We start from the raw sequence: 26899 nt of genomic DNA, 5'->3' as shown, positions 1-26899 counted from the left end.
ATGAAACGGCAGATTGATGTCTGGGGGAACTGGGGTGAATGGGGCAAGTGCAGTCGGAGCTGTGGTGGTGGAGTCAGCTTCCGGCAACGGCGCTGCTATTCCCAAAGGTGAGGGCTGACTTCCTTTTACTTTCTTCAGATATGTTTTTTCTGAGCTCCTGCAATTATGTACCTATACATATCCAGAACAAAAATGACCTAGTGTTTGATTCCAGGGGGGATTCGGGGGAATAAGTCACCTGAGTCTACTTGGAGATGATCCTCAGCTTCAGTCGCATCATTGTTGTTTTGAGTAGTGCTCTCTTCCACACATCCTTGCTTTGGCTCCTTTGCTAGAGCACAGTGGTTTCTCTGTGAGATATGAGGCTGTGCAGTTGGGTGATTGGTATGGCAGCAGCTGTTCAATCAGGTCTAGTGTGGCAAGCCTGGGGAAGAGGGAGAACAGTCCAAAGCAGTAGGTTTCTCTCCCGAGAGCCAATGTCTGTGCCAAGATTTTTTTAGGGTTATGATTCCCAGGAAACTAAATTGTCCCAGAAGAAATGTACGAGTAGGGTTAACTCAAGCAGCATTAACACTGTGCCACCTCATTTGCGGCTGGGTTAGATGCAGTGAGGATGATGACTGGGACTACACCTGTTGGGAATAATGGAACTTGGAGATGCTGTTGTGAATAAAAACAAAGAAGGGGGGGGGGAACCCAAACCCCAAAACAACTCAGACTCTTAATAAGATTCTGAAAAGAAAAGCCTCTTTATGTTTAGAGAAATTAGAGTGGGATTTTTAGTAGAAGAATCCAGAAAAGCACTGCTTCTTCCCACCCAGAATAAAGAAAGGTCTCTTTTGAAGGGTGCTTGTTATGGTATACACCTGCCAGAACTCCTGCAGGCCTGCCTCTCCATTTTGGGAGATATTAGACATTGGTTGACATTTCAGATCAATTTCCTCTGTATCTGTAACTCTCCACAATTCTCAGCTGGAGTAATCATAGAATAGTTAGGGTTGGAAAAGACCTTAAGATCATCTAGTTCCAACCCCCCTGCCATGGGCAGGGACACCTCACACTAGACCATGCCACCCAAGACTCTACCCAGTCTGGCCTTGAACACTGCCAGGGATGGAGTATTTATCACTTGTTTGGGCAAACTGTTCCAGTGCCTCACCACCCTCACAGTAAAGAACTTCTTCCTTATATCTAATCTGAACTTCCCCTGTTTAAATTTAAACCCGTTTTAATTTGACTACAATGAGAGTGTTGTACACTTTCCATTATGTGTCTAGTCTGCACGTAAATAGCACATTAGATGATGTGAATACCTATCCTAAATTGCCCACTACCCTCCTGCTGCTCATGGATTCTGTTGCTCTGGTTCTGGTACGGATGCCTTGACTGTTTGCTGGTAGACAAAGGGCTAAAAGCTCTGTTTCCATTATTTAGTTGAAACATTATCCTGAAGAGCTATACTGCAGTTGTTCATGGTGTGTGTCTCATTCATGCCAAAACCCAAGCCATAGCAGAAAATTGCATTAGGAGATGCTGGCTTGCTTGAGTCGAAAAGTAGCGCATTTTAGTTGTTAGTTGTTGTGCTGTTTCAGAAGACTGTGTGAGGGTGATATGCTTGGTGTGAAGGTGATTTCTAATGTCTGCCATTAGATGATTTTTGTGTGTCTATTATTCAGAGGGTATCACTTTGGTTTTCTGTCTTTCAGGACAGAAGGTCCTTCCAGTTGTGTTGGACCAGCTCGAAGTTATCGGTCATGCAACATTCAGGTACAGTGTTCTGCTTGTCCTCTTTTTTGTTTTTGTTTGCCTGTTGCTCCTTTTCCCCAGACAAACATCACTCTTGTTCAGAAGTAATATGTCATTATTAGTTTGTCTTTCTCTGGCATCACTGGTGAATGCAGTTCATCAACAGTACCCTTCAAAAGCGTATTGAATTTATGCCCCTGCTCTTATATGGGAGCAATAACAAAGTACCTTTTTTTGTTGTACATTTATTTTTTCTCCTTTTTCATCTTTCAATGATACAAACATTTTGTCTCCAAGCAGAGCTGCCCAGAAGGCTCCCAGGATTTCCGGGCAGAGCAGTGCGCAGAGTTCGATGGGACAGAATTCCAAGGAAAGAAATACAAGTGGCTTCCATATTATGGAGGTAATGATAAACATGTAGGGTTACACTTCTTCCTTAACTATCAACAGTATGTTTTGAAGTGACTGTAATGTTTTTGACTGTAGTATCCTTATTTGGGGGTAGGGGGTTGCATAGAAAAAATCTTTTTGCCAGCAGCAAAACATTCCTCTTGCAGACACTGGATGCACAGACCAAGAAACAGCCCCAGCTGCAGCATTATACAGTTGTCTCTCGTAAGAGCCATTCTTTCAGAAACTCAAGAAAGCTGTAACTGTTTGCAGATAAGTCCTAAAGTATCAGAGAAGCAGAAGCTCTGCTATATATTTTGATATTGGGAAAGAATATCAGCAGGGCACAGGACAATCAAGTGCATATAGTTAATGAGTGCTTCAGGAATATGACATCTCTTTCAATTGGCCCATGATTTCTTGAGGAACCAGCTCAGAAGGCAGGTGTAGGAACCAGAGGTCCTTGTTCTGAGCTTTGATATGTTGTTGTTCATAGTTGTTAAAAAAATCACAAGGTGATTTTTGAGATGGATTTTGTTTGTTGGCTGTAAAGATAACAACTCCCTTGTGTTCTGTAGCAGCACATGTTCTCATTCTTGAAAGCCTTGTGCTTTAAAGGAGCTTAAGAACAGTCCTGCTAAGGAATATAACAGAATATCCACCTGGCCCAACATCCCCCCTCCACCACTGGCCAGTCAAGGTGACCAAGGAAATGGCTGTATACACTGGGGCTCTACTAGGGCATTTTTCTAGCCCCCAGCAGTCTGTGAGCCAGAAATTTGTTCAAAATCTGCCACTTGATATGAGTTCTGTTTCTGCTCCTGTGATCTAAAACCAAGCTCCTCATGTATTAGCCATACTATATAATGTTTGTTTTCTTCTCTCCTATAGCACCTAATAAGTGTGAGTTAAACTGCATTCCAAAGGGAGAAAACTTCTACTACAGACACAAGGAAGCAGTGGTAGATGGGACTACCTGTGAACCTGGCAAGCGGGATATTTGTGTAGAGGGAGTTTGCCAGGTTAGTCATCTTGTTGCTTCCTTCCAAGGAAGCAGTGGTAGATGGGACTACCTGTGAACCTGGCAAGCGGGATATTTGTGTAGAGGGAGTTTGCCAGGTTAGTCATCTTGTTGCTTCTTTCCTTTACCACTGGGTCTGTCAGTCTTTTTGTTCCTTCCCTTTGTTCTAGTTGGTCTTTCATAATAGCATCAGAAAAGGAGAATCATTCCATTACCAAGGTTCTGAGGCGCATGTGGACAGCATTCATCTATCTGTCTCTGAATGTGAAGTAGAAGATGCCAAGTCTGTCCTTTCTCTGACAACTCCTTCCCTGCCTTATCCTGACTTCTCAGACTCCCTAGATTCAAGCTTTCTCATTAGATCAGTCCAGCGTTTGGCCATTTTTTCTTTCCTCTGTCATTACTTTTATTCATATCAATGCTCCTGTGCTCTGCAGGCTGTTGGCTGTGATAACATGCTGGAATCTGCCAAGAAGGAAGACAAGTGCCTGCAGTGTGGAGGAGATGGCAGCACCTGCTATGGTGTGAAGGGTACTTTTGATGTGCCCAGCCTCCCCAAAGGTACAGATGCTCTAGGTAGTTTGGGCAGATGAGAGGGAGAGAGGTAAACCAAAAGTCAACTGCTACCAGGGCTAGTGGAGACACCTGATCACAGGATCGTTGAAGGCAGGCTTAGATGTTCATTTGAAATGTCTGTATAGCACGTAGCTCTTTAGCTGTTTTAACATCAGATATGGCCTTATCCTGGGAATCACTTCCTTAGCCTCCACACAGATTGAAGCACTTGCCATGCTGCTGGTGTCTTTCCCTGATCAGTCTCCAGCAGGTGCTATAAATGTGCCATATGAACATAGCTATATACTGCCTTCATAAGGCTGTCTCCCTCTCCAGTGTCTTGATAGCCCCACCAGGATTAGTGCAAGGCTAGAAAAAAGACTATCTTCTGCATTTGGCCAATTTGGAAAAGTGTCAAGATAACAACTACAGTTGTGGTCAAATCTGTCTGTGTTGAGCTCCAGTCTGATGCTTACTGAAATTCCAAAGATTATAAAATCTGAAAAATGGACTTCGCACTGACCCCTGTGCTTACTTTCCTGAGGTGTAATTAGAACTTTTTACACATGGACTGACCTGTGGATACTCTAGGGTGAAGCTATTTAGAATGCTGATAAAGTGACAGTTGAAAAGCTTCAAGCCGCCATCATAAAGCTCATTCAGCCATTCAGGCACCAGTGAAACAGTTAGCATCTTTGGCACAGAAGAATGACTGTGTGGCATCCACAGACATTGAACAATGCCCTTCTGGTCCTTTTCAGGTTACAATCAAATCTTCATAATCCCTATGGGAGCCACAAGCATCCAAATTAAGGAGGTTAAGCCCAGCAGGAACTTCCTTGGTAAGACTCATGTCAGAACTTGTGTTTCAGTCCATTTGGATTCCAGCCATTGCATTAAAATAAGGAGTCTAGTTGATATAACAAAATTTGACTATGAGTTCTGCTGTTTGCTTGGTGATTGTAAATCCTAAGAACTGCTGCCATCCATGAGTTTGGGATGAGCTTCTTTTCCCCGTAGATATCTTTTGGGTATTTCTCTGTACAATCTCAAACTCTGGTCATGCTGCAGAATGCAAAAAGGAGGTAGAAACGTCCTCACCTAGCTTTCTGGGCAGGGCTGAGAAAATTCCAGTGGAGAAAGCAAATGCTGTTCTGCTTTCTGACCCTTCCTTTGCCCAGTGCTTTGGACAAATCTGGCTGATGATGTTCCCCTTTGTACAAAACTCAGTGCAGCACCAAAGGCTTTGTTTTCTGAACAGAATGTCTAACGAACAGGATAGAGGCGTCACGGCAGTGGGGCGTGAATCCCACATCTTAACAGCAAACATATCAGAGGCTGACATAGACTGTGCCTCAGTGACTAAGAGCAGGGAAACCAGAGACAGGGCTGGAATGTGCTGGAGACATTTGGTTGTGCAGCAGAAAAAGTGTTTGGTCTGCAGTAAAGCTGACAAGAACCACTGTGTGAATGTGGAGCAGCTTGTGGCACAAGAGACTTACAGGAGATGCATGGTTGCAGGATGATGGTCATCTTATTGCTACACCTGTGACAGTGTTGAGTGGAAACAGGAGCATCCCTGTGGAGTTCTTACGTCCTCTTTCGATATGTGAACTTTTGCTGTGCTGGTCGCCACTCTTGAAGTGGTGACCAGCAGTACTGGTGTGAAGGAGCTGGGGTTCAAATGGCTGAGCTGAGAGCTCTGTGGGTTGCCAGTACCCTGGAAGTCTAGAGCAGGCTCTGTCTCATGGCAGCACCTGGAGCCCAGTGTCAGGTTATAGGGATGTTAATTTGCTGCCTTTTCTTCTCTGGCATGTGGGTTTGTGCAGCTGTCAAGAACGTGCGAGGGGAGTATTACCTGAATGGGCACTGGACAATTGACTTCAGCCGAGCGCTGCAGGTAGCTAGCACGATTATGCACTATGACCGTGGCTCGGAGGGTGACCTGGCCCCAGAGCTCCTCCATGCCCAGGGTCCCACCACAGAACCCCTCATCATTGAGGTAAGCAGCTGTGCTTGCCCCCACAAGCACTCTTGCTCTCTAGCTTTGCATAGCAGCGCTTGCTTTGTGCAATGGGAGTGCCTTGGTGGGGACCACATAGGACTGGAGACTGGAGAAGTGATGGAGCCCTGGAATCTTATAAGCCTGTAGGCCACCAAGGTGGTCATCTCACAGAAATAATGGTATTGTCTGTGCTGATTCTGCTGCCCAGAAAGGAGAGGGCAAGGCTCAATGGTGTCTTCCTGCCTATTCCCTTGGGTTCTAACTTCAAGGGAAGTGAGTCAGCACTGGGACAGGGACACGTACTGGGACAGGGACAGGCTCTAGGGCAGTGCTTGTTATGTTCTTTAGGGCAGAAAAGGACACTTACTGTTACACGTGCAGCTGAATCTTCTAACACTGAGAGGATTGAATGCACCCTTCTCTGGAAAATAGTGCTCTCTAGAAGGCAAGGATTAAACACAGCATGGAGAATAAGTGCTCCTGGAGTGGGAGGGGTGCAGGTCAGCTTGACCTCTCAGGCATGCATGCTATGAAGAGGAAAGTGCTGCTGTGTTATTTCCCTGACTTTCTCCCATGGCAGCTCATCAGCCAGGAGCCAAACCCAGGGGTACAGTATGAGTACTACCTGCCTGTGCAAGCACAGGCCTCGGGCTACAGCTGGAGCTATGGTTCCTGGAGCGAGTGCAGCTCTGAATGCGGAGGAGGTAAGGGGACATGACCGGGTTCCTGGGGCTGGCTGCCACACTGAAGACAGTGTGCTGCCCTCTGCAGCTGCTTCCCAGCAGTCGGTCTCCTGCTGGCAGACAGCACAGGTATCTGCAGGTGGCAGATAAGATTCAATCAAGGGAGGGTCACACACAGAGTCACGACAGGACTGTGTCCCATGCCTTGTCCTGTCTTATTTTCCATGCCCTAGTCAGTAGACTTGTTACTAGGATCTGTTTTTGTTTGGTTCAGTTTTCTTCAGTTCTTTATGTCCTTCTCAGGCTTTTTCAACTGCTTGAGGTGTCTTCTCCAAACTGACCTGGCCTACAAAACTGAATCGCATCATTACCCTCTTCCATTAACAAAGTTATGGACTTTAAGCTAAAAAAAAAAACCCAAAACCAAATAAACAAAACAGCAAATAAAGAAAGACCAAACCCAAAACAAAAGCAAAACACCAAAACAAAAAACCCCAGTAAAACAACAGAACTCTCCAGCTGACTCATAAGTACAGTTCCTATCAGTCTCTTCTGGTCTTATGTGCTGATGGCCATTTTGATAGTTTTTGCCATATTGTGGCTGTAGGTGCTGATCTTGTCTTTGGCTAGGCACTCCTATCCTGTAGGAAGCATGAAGGGTTTTTCTCCTGTATCCAGTCTTCATAAGACTGACCTGAGTCTAACAGGAGGCCCCCAGCTCTGCTGCTGTATACTGCACACATCATGCAGGGTTTCTTGTTGAACAGTATATTGATATGGTGCTTCCCTTTTGAGTATAAATCCATAAAATAACAGGAAAATGCTCCTCGGCTACACAGAACTATTCTGTCTCTCTTGCCCTTCGAGAGGACTCCTGGTGGGAGCTAGGGAGGCATCATTCGTACGTATCGTGACAGACCAAGAAGTCCACATGACTCTCATTCCAGGTTGGCTGGGGCAGGTGTGGATTCTGCTCTACTTTAGAAACTTGTCTTGCCACACCAGCGCGTTGCAAACCCGGTTCTGGGTGGCCTGTGTTGATCAGGGTACTCTCTTGCTTCTCCTTTAGGTTTCCAATCCCGCTTGGTGTTTTGTACCATTGACAATGAAATTTATCCAGACTATATGTGCAGGAATAAACCACAACCAGACAATAACCGGACATGTGGCCATCAGACTTGTCCTCAGACAAAAAGGTAAGATTTCCTTTCTTCTTCTGGACTCTGACTTCTTCCTGAGGTGCTTTTGGAACCAAGAAATAGAATTACCCTCTCATTTCTCCTGCCCTCCAGTGTGGTTCTTTCCAAGGAAGTGTTTCACTTCTTAGAGAATTGTAGAATCATAGAAAATATCAGAGAATCATAGAAAATACCATAGAACCAGAGAAAGCCCAAGACAAAGGCTGGTGATGATAACACTGTGATGAGCACTTAACACTTTACTTCTGTGTGCACAAGGGAAGGGCTTAATACATCCTGCGTTCATTTTATGGACCAGTTAAATTTGCTTTCCAGAGTATGATTGTTGAAGACAGTCTTCTAGCCCATGTAGGAGACAAGAAACAGATTCTCTAGTTTTGTTCTCTTCAACTGGAGCCTGCAAAAACAGTAGGAGGTCAGAGCTGGTGTCATTTTATGTAATTTCTGCATTTCCAGTGTCCTTGCTCTTAGAAAGGGATGAATCCTGGATTTTTTTCATTCACCAGCATTTTCAAACCCTTTTACCTAGCCTTTTCCACCCTTGCTGATACAGCTTTATGGTTGGCTTCACTTGGCTCTCACATGGGCATCCAGACCCATGACCAGCTGTATCTGGTGGGTGCAGTGGAAGCCTGTGAGTGCTGTTGTGGGTGAGAGGGCACTTGAAAACCTGAGAACATTTCTGAATACATGGCAGCCCGTAGGTATTTGTTTTAAATTCTTTAAATCCTTTGTTCTGTGTATAAAGGACTTCTTACATCTATCTGCCACAAACCTGGAGTCACAGTGGAGCACGGAGCTCTCAGATGAAGAGGTAACAAGGAGAAGGAGAGAGCACAGGAAGGCAACTGCTCTCTTCTGCTCTCCACCTAGCTGCCCCCGAAGTTGTGGGAGCTTTCCTCTGGCACTGGTGGTAGCACTAGGTGGTGCTTCGCTTTTGATTCTTGGCAATGAAAATGATGGTGGAGGGTGCTGGCTTGCAGCTTTGCTTAGATGTTTGTGCATGCTCCTGGTAACTCGATTCTTACGGGACTCAGAAGGGGACAGTTTCTTCATAGTTTTTGGATGCTTATCCTGATAACTATTGCGGCTTTTTTTCTGGAATCAGGGTAAAGAGGTGAAGGGATGTTCTGAAAAATTTTTGACTTATCAAGATAAATATAAGAACAGAAAGGAAAAGAGACTATGATGAATTGGGCAATTGAAACATTTGCCAGGACACCAGCATGCCATAGCAAAGACCTCAGAGGTTCTTAAAAGCTCTTCTTTCTTTGGTATGGGCCTTATAGCAAGCAGAAAAGTGCCTATAAACTGTGATGAGTACAAGGACGTGACAGATTCAATACTTAGGTACAATGAGGTATGATAAGTAAAAAAGATCAAAAGAAAACAGTTGTCCCCCATCAAGATGATAATAGTGTGGGACTTGCAATTCTTTGCCCTTTGATGAGGGTTCCAGCCTTACAGTTGACCTCATCTTACAAAGGAAATTAAACAATTGTCAGAGAAGATGTCTTGACTTGCAATTGAAAGAAGCTGTAGATCAATGTTCCTAGTTAGTTTCTAAAACCACACATTTGCTTTACGGGAGGTAGAATTCAGTTCAGGGTGTGTGGGGGTCTATTCCCTCTGGAGTTTCTGAAAAGTCTTGATCAAAGCATTTGTTTTAAGCCCTGAAACCACACTGCTCTAAGTGGCTTCTACTTGCTGTAGTTGTTCCCTTTCCAATGGGAACATATTATTTTATTGCAAAGGCCATTCATTTTTCGGCTGCTATTTGCATCTTTAGCAATAAAGAAATGTATGTTAAGGAGACGAACATGACTGAGTCTGCTGTGGAGTTTCTGGCAGGGGATGAATGCGAATTGGCTGGCTGAAACTCAGTGGAGGGGTGGTGAGGGCAGACCAGGGAAGCAGCTGGGAAGCTCAGGGGGAAAACATAAACTGCCTTCACTCCATGGCTGGGGCTCACCCAACTGCAAGAAGAGATAGCAGCTGACAAGCACATCACCATGCCGCCAGTGCCTTTTGACTGCGCAGGAAGCTGGAACTGGGAATGAAACACCATGTTGTCCCTCAATCCAGGCCATGTAAGCTGTGCTCCCAGCTACCTAGGCAGCACTGAGACATGGAAATGGACAAGGGCAGGGATTTTAGCATTCAAACAGATTTTGTGGACATCCCGCCTTCAATTAGCAAGGGTGTATCATTCCTGTGGCAGCTTCAGCAACCAAACACAGGACAAAATCTATAATGTTTTAGGGGCTTTTTTGTGTGTGCTGCTGTTAAAGAATTTGGCTGATGGGAGGAATAAACCAGCTTTCTACTGGCTGTCAGGGAGAAGTTCACAAGCACTTCTGAGAGTGTTCGGCATGGTTTGCAGGCAGGGTGAGGTCTTGGCTTGATTTTACTGTTTCTGATAGTGGCAGGAGTGTAATGGGTGGTTAGCCTGGTGTGTGTTGCTCTTCTTTTAGCTGATCTGGATTGTTCTCTTTGGTTTTTTCTTTCTTTTTCTTTGATGTTCCATTCCAGGCATGATTTTTTTGCAGACATCAGGATACCAAAAGCCATGGAGAAAAATCTTCCCCATCTGGGAGAGCTCTACACTTCCAAAGAGACAAATGTTTTGTACTGGGGATTTGTCTCTGAAGTGGGACTCAGGCTCCGCATTGCCAATTAAGCTCAGTAGCGCTTGGCCAAATGGGAACTTGTATCTGACTCTGTTCTGCAAAGGGAATTTTTCCCTGTCTGCTTACAACAGGGACGTGGCACTGATCTCCCCTGTGCCTCTGAGGTTTAGCTGGGCTTACATTTTTGTTTTGCTTGATTCTGTGACCTGCAGGTGGAAAACAGGGGAGTGGGGACCCTGCTCGGCTACCTGTGGTGGAGGCAGCCAGACTCGCTCTGTATACTGTGTGGCATTTGACGGTCAGAGCTCCCAAGGGGTGGTGGATAATGCTGAGTGCATGGCCTTTGCACAGCAGCCTCGCAGCAGTCAGCCCTGCAACATGAGGCAATGTGCAACCTGGAGCACGGGGCCCGGGTCAGAGGTGAGTTTGTGTGTGTGTGTGTGTGTGTAGGTAACTGCCCTTGGCACCTTAGAGGACCTGCCAATGCTTTGGCATAAAGAGCCAGGCTCCTTTTCTGGGACTGTAAAAAGTGTGTGTCCCTGGATAAGTAGTGTGCAGAGGTATAGGACTTGTCCCTGCAATCCTCCAACAGACTTTTCAGCTGGCTAGCAGCTATGTCCTCATATAAACACATACATGTTCCTCGAAACTGCGCATGCCCCTGCACCTCTGATCCTCTTATTGCATGTTCTCTCTTGTTTGGTCTGCCAGTCCTTTCCCCACTCTTGTATTTTTATCAGATCCACCAGACATGGCACTGGCTGAGTTTCTGAGTCAGGCCTGGTGAAGGCAGAAGGCAGGCAGGAGAGCTGCTAATGATGGGCAGTAAACTCCCTCCTCCATAAAATAAGAGCTCATGGCTACTGCCTGTGTTACTTATTCCCATGCATGTTGCAGGCTCAGCATTGCTAGCCCTGGGCAGCAGTACTGCAATCACAACAGTCGGTAAGAAAGATACTCTTGAAACACTGATGACCTGCTGTTTGCTGTGTGTCCATGCAGGGCTTCTCCAAACACAGATGTGTGGTGCATTTTTGATGCCTTTTGTGCGTTTATATCTCCAGGAGAGGAAACTGTTCAAGCTGTATGTGCTCAGTGCTGCCAGCCAGGCATTTAGGAGGCATCTTACATTCCAAGGGCTTAGAAAGTAAAGCTAGTCTCTACCTGATCCCTAAAGCATGGGAGAATTTTCCTCTTTTAAAGGAGGACATGCATGCTTGCAACATTTGACTTAATGATCTTGTGGTGGTACTTTGAGTGGTGCAGCAGCATAAAATGCAACTTTAAGGCATGATATAGACTGTGTATCATAGACTGATATATGTATATATATACATAGACTGTAAATTCTTTTTTTTACCTCCCTGTTGTTGTGAGATGTGAAGTGTGAATCCTGAGATGACTTCAGGGTTTTGTAGTAAGAGCGCTGTTCAGGGAAGGCACCAAGTGTCGTGTTCTTACAAACTGATCTCTAAGTTATTCATGCCAGGGTCCTCAAAAGTGACTGTGTTTCATGTACTTTTCAGAGATAAAAGGTCACTCTAGTAAATGAGTGGCTGGAACTCAGCTGGGAAGCTCATCAGACTATCCCCAAGTTAATGCTGTCTGTAAAAGACCTTGGTAATTCATGGAGAAGTAGGCTGGATTCCAGGGAACACCACTGTGAATTTAAGTGGGCATTGAAAATGTCACAAGCCAGTTGCTAGTACAGAAGTTGTGTCACAGCTACACACCATAAAAATGGAGCACAGGTCTTCAGGCAGAAGACATGAGCAACACAAGAACCTAATCTTTTTATCTTCCCTTTAATTCTTTACCTTGATCTGATTGTAACCAGGAGTAAATAACATGAGGCTCCAGGTATTTCCTGCCATTTATTATTCTTGATGTATTCTGCAGTATTGATTTCCTCCCCCCCCCAAAAAAAAAAATCATTCTTCATGTCTTCTCTGGTACAGATCAAGATAAATGATATGAGTAGGCCAAAATCATCCAGTGAGCTCCAGATATCCCAGACCCTATCCACCATGCCTTATTGTTTGTTCTATAGCATAAACAGCTACTCTGCTAACTCCCATCCAGATGATTTTAATGATGGCTGATTGTTTCAGGCAATCTCAAAATGGTGCTCTGCCCGAATGTTAGGGAGCACAGCCTGGAAGTGCAAGTGGAAACCAGGTGCTTCCTTGTAATTGTTTGGCCCCTTTCTGCAGTGCTCAGCTAGCTGTGGGGAAGGGGTGCAGACCCGGACTGTCACCTGCAGAACGCAGCAGGGCTCTCAGGCTCAGGACTTTGCTTGCCTAATGGAGCCAAAACCATCGGCCACCCAGCCCTGCCTTAAGGAGAACTGCATCCAAGAAATTGGCTGGCACGTTGGAGACTGGGGTCTGGTGAGCATCACACTTCCATGGTTCGGAAATAACTGATTGTATTGCTGTCTCCTTGCAAACAGGCTTTGATCCGTGCAGTCTGCAAACTGGCTGAGGCTGAGAGTACTGCTTCCTTACCAGTCCCTTGGCTCACAGTTGCGTTGTAACTGGCACTAGTAATACTCCACTTAATCTGCTGCCTGCTCTGTGTGCAGCTGCTACAAAAATAAACCCTTCTGATGGGGGGGATTATGGTTTCAGTGGCAGTGGCAAAATGCAGCCAATAAGCTGAAACAATAATCCACCCTTGCTGCTGATTCCCATTTCTTCGCTCCATTGCTGAGAACAGCAGAACAGCTCTTTGGCTGACTATGACCAGGCTTCAGGACTGGTCATTGTGCATGGTGATATGGCTTTAGGTACGCTTTTGAAATAGTTCAGATAAACTGTGCTTCAGCTGGATTACTCTTGTCTTTGTGGAGGAAACCAGACTCTGTTCAACCTGGGCAAAGAGCTACAGGAAAGAGATAAGGGTAGATCAAATGCATCAGGTGACTTCCAAACGTGCTTTTTCCCTTCTGTGCTAGACAGACTAGCTTGTTCTGAGTTAAGACATGTTACATGTGGTTCTTCATTAGATATGGGCCAAGTTTTAGTAACAGCTAAAGAAGTTGCATACCTTAATCTGATCTTTCTTTGGCCCTGGCTTTCTGATATCAGAAGGGCTCCTATGGGCATCTGAGTAAGAGAGAAAATATTCTCCCAATGTTTGCGGAGCTTGCCTCCAACAGTTGGCTTACACAGACACCTCATCCTCTCCCCTTCCATGAGGTGCTGCTCATTTCTCCCTCTTCATTCACATCTTTCAGTGAGAGGAACTTTAGGTAGCTTCTTACGAGAAAGCCACCAGTTTGCTTTCCCATCATAAGCTGTTGTTCTTGAAAGCATAGTTCAAAACTGACCTTCTCACAGCTGCTGGATCCCCATAGTATTGAGATGCCTTCAGGCCAGGCTGAAACAATTCACTCCAGCTCACTGCTACACAACTATGTGTAACAGCAGCTCATTCAGATGTTACAGGCTGAGCACAGCTCAGAGCCTAATGCTTCAGGGCTGAGTGCAAAATTCGGTAAAATGGTTTAAAGTATGGTTTTCTAATTGTTCAGATGAATCCAGCTGAAATATTGTTTGCTCTGTGTTGGTGGAGGACGCTGTGCTCAGCCTGCATCTAATCATGCAGCTGTTGCACCCTTCTGGTCTGTGGGGTTGCTGCATTCAGCCTGTGCTGCCTGCTCATCTGCCTTGTCTCTGTGTCCAAGTGTTCCAAGAGCTGCAATTCAGGCATCCGGACACGCCAAGTGATCTGTGCTGACGGCGACTCCAAATTCTACAGTCCCGAGGCATGCAAAGCCATCCAGCCACAGAAACCAGCCACCCTGGGGAGCTGCAACATGCAGCCCTGCTACCTGCCACAGCGTGAGTGGTACTGCTGCACACGTCGCTTTTCCTGAGATGCTTTTGTTTAGCAGTAGAAATTCCCAGCTCTGCACCAGCTCATGTTCTCGGCTTCTTGCCTGCCTGCCCCCATTCTGTGCATTTATGTTTTGTGCACATAACCAGAGTCCCAGTACCTGTGCTGTTTGAAATGTGTGTAAGACAACATTGGTGTGTGTCCATTTTGAATTCAGTATTCTCTGATGGCTCTGTCCCAGTGTGTGCTGCGCACTGGCCCCAGGAGTCCCAGTCATGAAGGATGGCAACCTGGGCAGGCTCAGTAGCTAAAAATTATAGCCAACTCTCCTCCCTCTGTGGACTAGCTATAAAGGACGCACAACTGCTTAGAAGACTTTGCTTGCTGTCTGTGTCTAGTCTTCATGCCAGAGCTGAAATGCTGACATTTGTTTGCCTGCCTGCCCATTGCAGGTCCATGTCCTGACAATCCAACTGAATCCAATTGCTGCGTAGCAGCTGTTCCAGAAGAAAGAAACATTTTCATCAACTTTAATCTCCTGATGATTCCTGAATGCTTTTGAAATTATTAGAATATATGGCTGGACTAACTGCACTCATTTTGTGTCTGTCTGTCTTTGCAGAGGTCCCCAGCATGCAGGACACTATGGGGTATGATGTCACTCGCCAGTCCTTGCTGACACGTTACAACCCAAACAGCCCTGTCACAGGTTTGGAAGAATTTTGTTAGTTTGGGTTTTTGGTGATGGTGGACCTGAAATAGGCTGTGGTCAGGGGAAGGTTCCTGCTTTTCTTCATTTCACTCATTCTTTTCATGGACTTCTGGAAATTCAAGGAGCCAGGGACAAAGTGTAGATTCTTTTACACAAATAGTGAGCAGTATTTGAATCTGTCCATGCAGAAGGCTCTGTATAGTATATATAGATGTCAGGTTCTGGCAGCAAGACTTCAGTGCTGGCTGAGAGAAATGCTGCCCAAAGCAGATCATAGGAATAAGATAGAATGACGTGATGGAACCACAGTAATGTGGCAGGTGGTTTCTTGTGGGACAGCAATAAGAATGGTCAGGGCAAAACTCTGATGCAGAAAAGCCTGCCCTGTAGCCTTGGGCAAGTGAAAAGAACAGAGATGAGGAAAACTCAAGTTTTTATGCTGTTTCCTCAGATGAGGAAAATCAGATTTTTATTCTTACCTGCATGCTGTAAGGAGTTCTCTCCCCAGATCCTGGTGATGAAAGGATGCTCCCCGGGAGCTCCACGATCCATGATACTTCTGGAAATCACCACATCCCATCCACCAAGGACCGTGGCATCAACTTGTTGCCTGTTCGCTGGGAATCCCAGTCACGCTCCTCGGGCTCCCATCAGCTCAGCTTCTCTCAGGACCTCACTGCAGGGACTGGTTCTCAGGACTGTCATCAGAGCCCACACGGCTGCTGTCCAGATGGGCACACTCCAGCCTCAGGCCCTTTGGGGAGAGGTTGCCCCTTCAGCGCCTGTCACCGAAACAGGTAACTGGAGTAGATATGCCCGAGCAGGGAGGTATTGCCTTTCCAGGGGGCTTGCTGAAATTTACAGCCTGTGCATGTTGAGCTAGGCAAGTCAGGTATTGCTGTAGCCCTTCTGCCTTCTCCCATAGATATGGATGCTGTCCTGATGGAGTATCAGCTGCCCAGGGTCCTAACAACATGGGATGCCCACAATATTATCGTCATGTTCAAGTGAGAGGAAATCAGCCCACTGTGCCCACTCCAACAGTAAGTACAAAAAATCCTTGTATTTTAGGAGTCCATCAGATATGAAGATTCAGATTTTACCCTGGTGGCTCACATTGTGGGTTTCTGTTGTGCTTCATCTCTGCCAGGAGAGAACTAATACTCCATGCATGGCACAAAGCCCTTTGGGCAACTTTGCCCTTGTGCAGGCTGGGGGCATATGCCTGTGATCCTCTGTAAGCAGGGGACAGAGTGGCATGTTGGGGGATGTCTGAGAAGTACATGACCATCCTGTGTAGGACTGATTGAATGATCCTGAGCAATCAAATTTCTGTCAGACACAATCTTGCCATCCAATTTCTAGGAGAAAAAATGGGAAAAACATGGCCACTATTAATTGCCTTTGTCAACTCTGCAGATAAATTGAGGGCAAGATAGTCAGGGAGGTGATACCTCTTATAGATTGGGGTGCTCGGTGGGGCCAGCTAAAAAACCTGGCCTGCTGCCGGGCTGGTTGGGTCTGTCTTGCAGAGAAGTGCAGCCCTGGCTCCATGGCTGACAGCCACGTTTCCCACCCCCTCCCAGCATGGAAGCCTCTAGGAAGCAAACAAGCAGATAGAGGTTCCTCTAACAGCTGGCCTTCTGCAGCCAACAGCTTGGATACGGTGCCTTGCATGTGCTACCGTCCTCATGTATGCATGATAACTTTTGGCTTTCAATTCCTGTCTCTAAGGCAAGCCAAGCCTTGTCCCAGCAGCACCCCTCGGGCGAGTGCCGCAGTTCCGTGTACGGCTGCTGTTTTGACAATATTGCTTCAGCTTCAGGTCCTCAAGGGGAAGGATGTCTCAATAGGCCCAACTACCGTAAGTGATGCTTTGGCTTCTCGGTTTAGAAACATGGGAAGAGTCCTACAGAATCCATGGAAGCTCTGCTCCCTGTAAAATGCAGTAAATTATCTTTTTGAGAAGATACTGTGGCTGGGGCAAGGAAAGCGTGGAGGGAGTATAGAAAAGCATCCAAGATGGTTCAGTTCTATCAGCCACTGCAGAAATTCTTGTTGTCCTCTGCTGATAACTCTGTTGAGTCTGCTGTGACCCAAGAGCCCTGGACTCGGTTTGTGGACACACTGGGCTGTGGTCCCCTTTGTATCAGTTTGTGGAGGGGTATTTGTAATGCATGAGGCTTCACAACTGGGTCTAATCCATCTGCTTTGTGGGCTGGAAATGTTTGTGTGATCTCAGTCAACCTGTAGGACTTCTGGGGAGTTGTTTGCCCTTGAGAAGACACCCTGGTGCAGCCTGGAGTTCTCCAAATTAGTTACTGGGGTTTGAGAGAAGTAGAAATCTAAGGAACCAGAGCTGTGCTCAATCTTCAGACAGTCCATGGACAGGGCTGGAATGAGAGATAAACCTAAGGATGGAGGTGTTCAGTGCTGCATGGATGCTTTTATCCAGAAGAGCTCAGTACAATGCCTGCTGTACTGTGAGGGCACTAGAGCTGCTGGGCAAAAGCATCTCTGGTCCTTTAGTTCCCAGCTGTATCCTCTGCAGGCACATTGCTGCTGCATTGCCTTACCCTTTTGCTGCAGCACAGAGATTGCTTGGTGGCCAGCCCTGTGGAGCTGCCTTGAGGAAAGCTCTCTGGACCCTCTCTGCTCAGCCACAGCTTGGCAAAGGACCTCTCAGGGCCCTGCATTCAGTGTTTGTCAGCATGTGGCTGTGATACCTACAGCTCGAGCCCAGGGCTTGGTTTGTGGACACATTGGGCTGTGGTCCTCTTTATATCAGTTTGTGGAGGGGTATTCTGTAATGCATGAGGCTTCACAACTGGGTCTAATCCATTTGCTTTGTGGGCTGGAAATGTGCAAACAGTAGCCACGTGCCCCTTGCAGGACAGGAAGCCCCAGAGCCAACCTTGCAGCTGCAGAATTCCCCAAGAAAGGCCATATAGCATCCATCTAGTATGTGGATTCAGAAATGTCCCTGTAGTTGGCTCTCTTTCCACCAGTGGCAGAAATGGGCAGAAAGAAACATGTGAGCAGCTGCCCAATTTCAAAGCAGAGCTGGGTGCCAAATTCGGGTGTCCTATTTTCCCATCCGCCCTCTGCCCACAAGGCCCTTCATCAGGGTAGGTGGTTTGAAGCACCTGGACCTTTGTACTTCATGACCCTCACATCTCTCTCTGTTGCGCTCTTTTTGGTAGCGTATCCTGTAACATGCCTGCTGCCCAGTGCCCACGGCCCCTGCTCGAACTGGACCACTCGCTGGTACTTTGTGGCTGTTGTTGGCAAGTGCAACCGGTTTTGGTATGGAGGTTGTCATGGCAATAAAAACAGCTTTGCCTCAGAGGGGGAGTGCATGAGAGCGTGCCACAACTCTGCAGGGGTCAGTCCTCTGGAGCACCAGCCCTCTTCTGGCACAGGAGCCCTGCAACAACAGCACACCAGCTCTGGCTCTCGGACAGGGGATGCTCGGGGTCGGCAGCAGCCACCCCTGAGAGAGTCTGCAAGTCACAGCCAAGAAGGAAGAGCTTCGCCCTCCATGCAAGACAGACACAGACAGGACAGTAGGAGAACTGAGGTGCTGCCAAAGTCTTTGCCAGGGACTGGTGTGCTGGAGGGCCAGCGCTGGGGCACCCAGCAGAGCAGACTGGACAGCCTGAGCCTGCGGCACTTGGAAACAGCAGTGCCCGGGTCCTCAGAGAGGCAGAGGAGTAGCAGCCAGCAGGAGCTGCCCCAGGAAGGCAAGCAGGGGCAGAAGGCTCTTGGAGCAGACATTTCCATCACAGAGGGGTTTGGGCACCAGGCGCCCGCAGAGGTGTTCCCAGTGCAGGCTCTGCACAGGTGATGATGTGTTTATTATATATTTTCCTGTTTTTCCAGCTCTTTGTGAAGCATCAGTGCAGCTTCCTCTGGAGTGGAGGTGTGTACCAGCTGGGACCAGCTCACTGGGAATACTGTGCAAGGGATTCTATACTTGTGGGCCTTTGGTAAATCAAGTTATTCAGGCCCTGGAGATACCTGCTGTCTCTTTCTTTGCGCTGGAAGTATGGTGTGTGAAAAGACTGCAGCATCCTGGGGTCTTCGTCTGGGAGGCATTCTTACACTGTAAATGAGAATCCATAGGTTTCTCTTCTTCTGACCAACAAATGCAGCTGACTGACTTCAGAGCCTATACCTCAGCACTGCATGGAGCAGCAGTGGGTTGTTCGAGGGAAGACTTTTCAAATGCAGAATTGGGTTCAGGATCCAGACAACATACCCTGAAAATCAGGAGTGTGTAAAGCTGGATCTGAACGTATCTGCACTGGATCTGTGTCTGTCTGCTGAGCTGAACCTAGTTTCTTCGGAAGAGAGGGGTTGTAGGACTCTTACTGGAGATACAGTAACATTCGGTCTGTTCAGAGCAGCTTTTGCCATGTAGGGTAGGGCTCCTTTTGCGTGGTGCATCTGCTCTGAGCTGAATAAGTAGCCAGTTCTGCTTTGCCCCGTGGTTGTGATTCCTCCAGAGTCACATTAGAGGGCTCGGAGGAGAGGAGAGCAGCAGTGGTGCCAATGGAATCACTTTCTCTTTCAGAGCTATCCTGGAAGAAGCCAATCCCTCTCTTGTGACAGTAGCTGTGGGGCAGAACGTCCAGCTGATCTGCAGGGCAGGCATGTCCCCTTTCTCCAGAGTGGAGTGGATGAAGGATGGCCGACCGGTCTCCTCTGACAGGTGAGCTCAGCTCCCTTTGTTGGAGAGCAGATGGGCTCCAAGTCAGAGTTCCTTTGGATGGAAGTTTCTGGCACTTCCATCTAAGTTATAATTATTTTTTACTATTTTCAAAGCCTATTTTTCCTGGAAAATCTTTTTCCAGCAACAATTTGGAGCTACAGTCATTTTGTGTTAAGAAAACTACAGTTAAGAAAAGCCCACTTACACTTTTCTGTTTGCAGATGATTTCTGGGGCTCAGTCTCCTGCCTGAAAGGGCAGTTTGCCTGCTCATGGAGAGGGTTGCTGAAAGCAGTTCCCCTTTTTTCCATCTCAGTTTCCTCTCTGTTCCCGACCTCCTTTCTACTGCAGTTATTTTCCCTGCCTGTGACCCCTCTGAAGTCAACAGGGTTTTGTTTTTCTCTGAGCTGGGGAGGACACTACATGGTGGTGGTTTATGTAAGATCAGCACGAAGGGCTGCTCTATCTTGGGCAGATGCTGTGCCTGGCCAGGCAGAGCCCATTAATCCTTGCTCCTGTTGCAGGCACACCTACCAGTCTGACAGCTCCTTAGTGATCAGCCTTGCCAAGCTGGAGGACGCCGGGACTTACACATGCCTCGTGTCTGACAGGAGGACAGAGACCCGACAGATTCAGTTACAGATCATAGGTAACTTACCTTCCACTTACGACCAAAGACACAGCTCAGGGCTCCTCGTTAATGGTTACTGACAACAGGAGCAATAAAGCCAGCTGCAGGAGCAGACTTCCTCCACTGCCATGCTGTGCTAGCAGCGTTGTTAGCTCCATGGCACTGGTGTCCCACGAGCTGTCAAAGCAGTCAGTCTCCTCCGCTGTAGGGGTGCCACGAGGGAGTGTGGGGGCAACAGGGCTTCTTTTGGTATTGACTCCTTAGCCCCAAAGCACTTCCCTGCCAGCAGTGCCACCCCGTAACTGCAAATGTGGCTTGCCTGTAACCTGCCCATTTCCAGCACAGCAAGCATGTCTTCCTCCCTGAGAGCCATCAGCTGCCTCCTGATCCCAGAAAGGAGACTCCAGGAGAAGGGCTTTTTGCATTTTCCTGGGCCCTCCATCTCATACTGCAATGTGACCACTTTGCCATAGCTGCCTGTGCTGGTGCATTTATGCTTTGTGTTTGGCCCAGGCAGGTTCTGCTGGGTAATAAACAATTTTCTGTTCTGAAAAATGTGCCTTGTGTAAGAAAGAAAAAAAAAAAAGAAAAACCAGTTTCAAAAGATGGGCCAGCAAAGCACCCTGTAGCCTTCACTCTCTAAAGTGTGCTTTGTCACAGCAGTGGCACATGGGGCAGAAGGCATTTTGGCCTCAGGGATGTTGCAACATGTTCACTGACAGGGAGAAAGGAGTCTAAAACTGCTTGCCTGCAGGTCCGTGACTCTCATTAGCAGACAGTGCAGGTTTACTGCACTAGTCAGCTAGAAAACAGATGGCTGAAGGGCTCTTTGGCTTCAGTTCAGCAAGCTCTCCCAAGCTCATAGAAACTCTACACAAGAGGTCATAGTAAGAAGTGTCCTTTAACTCACAGATGGCATTTTATTTTGAATAGAGTACCAGAGCGCTGCTATGGCAGAGGGTGAGGGAGGTCAGGTCCTTCACAAGGAAAATCATCAGCATCCAGAGCTATCCAGAGGCAGGAAGGTTGTACAGGCAGCTGGTTCCTCTGTGCATCAGCAATTCACATACAGGTAAGTTCACATACAGCAACAGTTCGTCCACCATGCCCAGCTGAGGAGCCATATGGCGTCTCTTCATGTAGAAAAGCTGAAGATTGGAAAGGTCCTGGGTCAGCTGTTCTGGGGCACGGCTGGGAAGCAAGTAGTACTGAACTGCTGACAACAGGAAGGGGAGAAGATCCCAGTGGCAAGCTGCCTTCTGTCCTCCCCAGGGGTCTCTTGAAAGAAGCATGTTCTGAGCAAAGATGCACAGGGAGGCTGACAGCAAAGGAGCTGGTTTAAGCAAAAGTAGAAATATCAGGGCCAGCATCTTTAGCTGTTCAAGTTAGTGTATGCAGAAAGGGAAACCTGTTCTGGAAAAAAAAAGCAAAGCAAATAGGAACTGCTTAATTAGCACAGAATAGACAGAAATATGTATTAAAAGAGCTCCTGTAACTCTAGTCCCCACCTATTAATTTTAAATATTTTGTGAACAAACCAGTTTGACTCAAAACTGTCTCCTCAAATACTGGGTGGTGTATTTTATAGATTCTTGTCATGTTTTTTTGGTGTTTCTAGGCCCCACAGAAATAAAATGGCACAAATTATTTTTGCCTTAAACGCAGCATGTTGGGGCTCTGGGTTAAATGGGACCATGAGCTGATCCCTCTCTTCTTTTGAGCTTACAACTTAAAACTCAGCCAATTTGCTGAACTCCCCAGCAGTCTCCTTAGCTGCTTCTGCCTAAAAGCAGAAAGAAGTGATTCATTCAATTAAGGCTCTTTGGTTTTGTTTTTTGAGATCAGGAATTCAGGTCAGCGAATGGGGGTGGGCAAGATGATGTTTTATTTGACTCTGGGAACATCATGGTTTAGTTCCCTTCTAAAACGATGTTTACCTGTAGTTATAAGAGAACAAAGAGCATGAGGAGATGGATGGTGCCAGAGCCTGACCTCAACCTTTCTACTGCAAGAGGTGGATGGCCAGCTCCTGGGCCTTGTGTGCAGTCAGGTGATTGCAATGGGCTCTTCACACTCCCCCAAAAATATCTGCTTAGTTTTGTGTGGCATTTAAGCATGTTGGGGCAAGCTTGCTGGGTTCAGGACTTTGTACCATTTGCCATGTGCTCATGTTGCTAACACTTCCTAGGCTATTATCCAGGGGGATGCTATAAGAAACAGGGCTGTGTCTCTAAGGGTTAAGCTGGATGGCAGGAGTGGAGCGCCAAGCTGCATGGAACTGGAGCAGGGTTAGATGAAGACTGCTCTTTTCCGAGTGTTGTGAGTGAATGCTGGTAATGGCAACTACCAGAGCTCTGATGGGAGTGCAGAGACTGCCCTTTCCCATTGGAGGCAAAACATAAGGCTTGTGATTGGAAAAGCCTTGTGCTGAAGGTCAAATGCCAAACAAGGAAGTCTGTGCATGTTTTGTTGTGCTGGTGGACTTTTCAGATTGAGGATGGTTGAGAGCGAACCCTCAGTAGTGGAGGCCAACATCGGGGAGAGAGTCAGACTGCCCTGCACACTGGAAGCATCGCCGGCTCTCACCATTGAGTGGCAGAAAGATGGGCAGCCCCTCTCCTCTCCCAGGTGAGCTCCCCAGCAGTGCCACCATTCCCACAGGGAGGTTCATGTGAAGGAGAGCCTCCTCCTGCATTGCCTGCCCTGGCTCCTCCCTGGTAGAATGGAGCTTCTGGCTGTGCATCTAGGGCCCATCCAGCTTTGTGCTGGCCAGCTTCCCCCGTTAGAGCCAGACTGTACTGCTTGACTGCCCTAGTCTCATTCACAGATCAAAGTCTGTATTGAACCCTTGAGTGAACAGCTGTGATACAGCATCTGCAAGTGAGCCAAAGCTGAAATATGTTCATCTACAAGATTAGCAGAAATAGAACACACAGCAGGCAAATCTGCCAAAACCCAGCTGGCCTGTGAGCCAGGGCAGAGGTCCACAGCAGAGACATCAGGGTGCTTGCAGTGAGCTTCCACAGCTACTGGTGCTGCTGTCCTGCAGCTCCCCTCACCCTCTGCTCCCAAAAGCCCACTCCAGCAGTGAACTTTTCTAGAGTCTAATTCCAACACTAGTGCTGGGATTTGAGAACTGAGCTGCTTCTAGACCTTAGCTCAGTGTTACTACAAAGTTGTGTGTGCTGCTTAGATTCAGCTCTGGAGTCCCATCCTGACTCAAGCACAGGCTGAGGAGCTTTCTGGTTTTGATCCCCAGACACAGGCAGCAGCCAGACGGGGCCCTGGTTATCAGTCGGGTCAGCTCAGAAGACGTCGGCTTCTTTACCTGCATTGCCTCAAATGGACGTGACCAGGACCAGCACCAGGTCCTGCTCCGACCTCTCGGTATGGGATGTGTGCCTGGCATGCCTGCACACACACATGTGGCTGCACACAAGTGGGAAACAGGGAGGCCTGGGGAATATGGTTTTCTTTTCTGGCCATGCCTCTTGGCTTCTTACCTAATGGGTAACAGGCAGCTTGAGAGCAAGGGAAGAGTGAGATGTGTTACCCAATGGTAATCAGTGTGTGTCTAGTAGACCATGGTACTCCAGCCAGCTGGGAAGAGGAACTAATAGTACAGTAAGGATGACGCTCAGGGTCTTGTTTCTGGGACGTGGTCCCAAAATTGCTTTGTCCTGCATACAGGAACAAGAGGAACTATGGAGATGGTTCTTCTGTGTATGTGATGTGCTTGTAGCCAGCTGGAGGAAAAAGCTCTTTGAGGCCACTGCTACTTGCGCTTGCTTGGGATAAAGCCCTTAGGAAATCCACATTTGCTATAGCAACAGCATCATAGCTCCAGATATGCTGTTTCAAGGCCTAGGGGTTTGTAGCTTATCAGAGTGTATGTTGGCCTTTTCCCATGAGGGAATGCTCCTAATGCCTGGCGTTGTCTTCCTGTTAGCAATGATTTTCCTTCTGGTCTAGGAGAGCTGAGGATCACTGGTCTTCTGCCAAGCATCACGGTGCCTGAGGGAGGGACTGCTCAGCTCCGCTGCACAGTGAGTGGCAGCAACGTGAATATAAGGTGGTCCAGGTGAGCAAAAACAAAACAGAACTTCTCCTTCCTTCTCTTCTGCAACCTCATCACTTACCCTCCAAATAATAATACAAGATGCCTGCTAGGCAAGGGAGAGACCCATGGTTCTCAGCTCTAACTAGCATCACCTACCCTTTCCTAAACAACTTGGCTGTTACCCCAAAATCCTGGGATAGATCCCTGTGGGGTCACCAGGCTCATGTTCCAGCCAAATGAGGAGAAAAGCAGATGTTAAGCTAAGCTTTCATGGAGTTCAGAAGGGCTCTGTGCTGGAAAGCTAGAAATATTACGGTAGCAAAAACTAAAATAAGTAATTGGAGGAAGACCTTTAGTTGGACTTTATAAAACTCTCTACCTAACCCGAACAAACATTTTAGCCCCCCCAATAACAGTGACTCTTCTCCCACTTTTCTATTGCAATAATTCTCTCCCTCTACTGTCAAGTGGGAGCAAAGGAGATTTTAAAGTGTTCTAACAAAGGTAAAGGAAGAACTGTGTCTTCTTCTCTTGGTTTACAGGGAAACTGAATTTGTGCAAGGGTTTTTTTCCCCTGTTTGAAAATAACCAGCTTTGTTTTGGACCCGTCTTGCAAAGGATCCAGAGAGAGGGATTGGTAATTGTTTAAATCCCTCTACTCCAAGGGTAGGACTGAAGTGGGCCATCTCACAAAGAGAGCTTTTCTTCCATATGTAAGTTTGGTATTTGAGCTAGCAAAATGATGCAAGTTTCAGAGTCTGAATGAAACCCTTTTCAGTGAAACAAATTTCATTTCCTTGGTAACTAAGAGTCCATAATTCAGGCAGTTTTCCTGCTGGGCACAGAGTATTCCAGGAGGAACAGAACCGACATAATCATGCTGGTATTTTAAATGTATTTTTTTAAAAACAAGCTTTTAAGGGAGAGGAAAGAGGGCACATTGCTCACTACCCCATATGTTCCTCAAGCAATATGCGCTGATATCAATGCCAGCCAAATCAGCACTGCCAGACCACAACCTGGAGAGGGGAAAGGCACCCTGGATTTGCTCTTAGCTCCTCATGCCTCAAAAATGTGTAAGAGCGGAAAGGGCAATGTCTTTATCCAGAGCACACAGCCAGCTGCCTCCCACACAGCCAGCAGCTAATGGATGCAGACTCACTCAGGCTCACGTAACTACCCAATTGTAAAGCCAGGTCATGGCAAAAGGATTTTTCTCCCTTCCTGCTGCATTTGTAAAAATTCATTCCTTTCACAGAGCATGAGCTCCCAAATTGCAGAGAGCTCCTCTGGCCTCATGGGTGGGAATAGTGACACAAAATGGTTTTCACCACAGGAACGGAGTCCCCATGCGGGCAGATGGGCACCACATCCACCTGTCCCAGGATGGAAGCCTAATCATCAGCAGTGTTCAAGAGGCTGATGAGGGATCCTACACATGCAGCGCCTACAGCAGCAGCAACTCCGTTAGTGCCAGCACAGAGGTGAAGGTGTTGAGGAGCCGGCCTAGCAGTGAGTACAACCTGGCCCCCCTGCTTCTCCCCGCATAGTGATTGCCTCTTGATGCTATTATAAGTCTGCACATTGATGTGCCCCTCCACCACTGGTCTCGGGCTTTGGGGAGCAGCAGGAGCTGCTGGGCTGTGCTTCTTCCCATGGAGCCCTGCTTTCCCTGGGCAGAAAAGCAGGACAGCAGAAATGCTACACACACACACACGCACCAGGGTGCTGGGAGCTTAATTAACTTCCTAAGGCCTAAATGTCATAGTTGGTTGACCAAGTAGTTGGCTGCAAGATTAGTATTTGGACTCTGGACACCATCCAGCTGGCTAGTACACAAGGTGTAGAGTGGTCTCTCCTCAGGAGATCAGCCCCAGAAACTGCATTCTCCTCCTGTGTCTCACCAGAGGTGTCTTATTTCTCTCAACATCCTTGATGTTGGACTAAATTTAAAACACCACCCTTAGAACTGTCAGGGTGGAGAAAGCAGGAACATGCTGTGGGAAACAAAACCTGAGGATAAGCTCTGGCAGTGTACGTACAGCTTCTTCACCTTTTGCTTGGCTGCAGCTACTGTGAATCGCATTGTGGACCTGAGCAGTGAGTGCGTGGACCAGCCCCACCTCGCCAACTGTGACCTGATCCTGCAGGCCCAGCTCTGCAGCAACGAGTACTACTCCAGCTTCTGCTGCGCTAGCTGCTCTCGCTCCCAGCCACCAGCCAGCCCCCCTCGGCACCGCGGGCGACGGACACCCTGCAGCCACATCAAATGCAAGTGACCGATTGCGAGGCTGCACGTCTGAACTCTGTCCTCTTCCTGCATCAAACTGTTCTGGGAGCTCTGCCGGGCTGGAAAAGCTCGAGAGTGAATTGAACAGAGGGTAGCGAGTGTGACTGTTTAAAGGTGGGAGAGCCACCACACTCAAGTTTATTGTAAACTTCTCTTTTCCCCGCTGTATGGCTTCCTGTAGCTAATCCATTTCTTCACTTAAGGGTAGTTGCTGTCATTCACGGAACAAGATGATATTAGGAACATAAGGATGCTGTGAAAAGGCAGATAACCAACATGAAAGAGGGAAAGACCAATTCTTCATACAAACGAGAGAGAAGTGCTCTTAAAGAAAATAAGTCTTAACCAAATCACTAACAAATGATGAGCGTTTGTAATGCTCATCCATCTAAATGTGCACTTTCCATCTAAATGTAAAGGACTCT

General features: G+C 47.3%; 1 protein-coding gene across 1 annotated transcript; it reads left to right on the top strand.

Annotated features, from left to right (window-relative positions):
* On the top strand, window positions 1-26463 carry PAPLN (papilin, proteoglycan-like sulfated glycoprotein). The gene is made up of 25 exons (XM_010022616.1): window positions 1-107; window positions 1707-1767; window positions 2047-2149; window positions 3028-3158; window positions 3595-3718; window positions 4474-4554; window positions 5542-5714; window positions 6298-6421; window positions 7470-7596; window positions 10442-10649; window positions 12443-12619; window positions 13918-14074; window positions 14692-14778; window positions 15290-15578; window positions 15707-15824; window positions 16540-16645; window positions 17985-18624; window positions 19358-19495; window positions 20018-20142; window positions 21058-21196; window positions 22615-22752; window positions 23384-23511; window positions 24097-24205; window positions 25521-25696; window positions 26255-26463. Exons 1-25 carry the CDS (start codon window positions 1-3, stop codon window positions 26461-26463), a joined length of 3975 nt encoding a protein of 1324 aa, XP_010020918.1.
* The last annotated feature ends 436 nt before the right edge of the window (window positions 26464-26899 follow it).

The sequence above is a fragment of the Nestor notabilis genome, unplaced genomic scaffold (assembly GCF_000696875.1).
Source record: "Nestor notabilis isolate BGI_N333 unplaced genomic scaffold, ASM69687v1 scaffold3799, whole genome shotgun sequence".
NCBI classification, from domain to species: Eukaryota; Metazoa; Chordata; class Aves; order Psittaciformes; family Psittacidae; genus Nestor; species Nestor notabilis.
The sequence above is the reverse complement of the archived record's forward strand: the minus strand, read 5'-3'. Positions and strand labels throughout refer to the sequence as shown.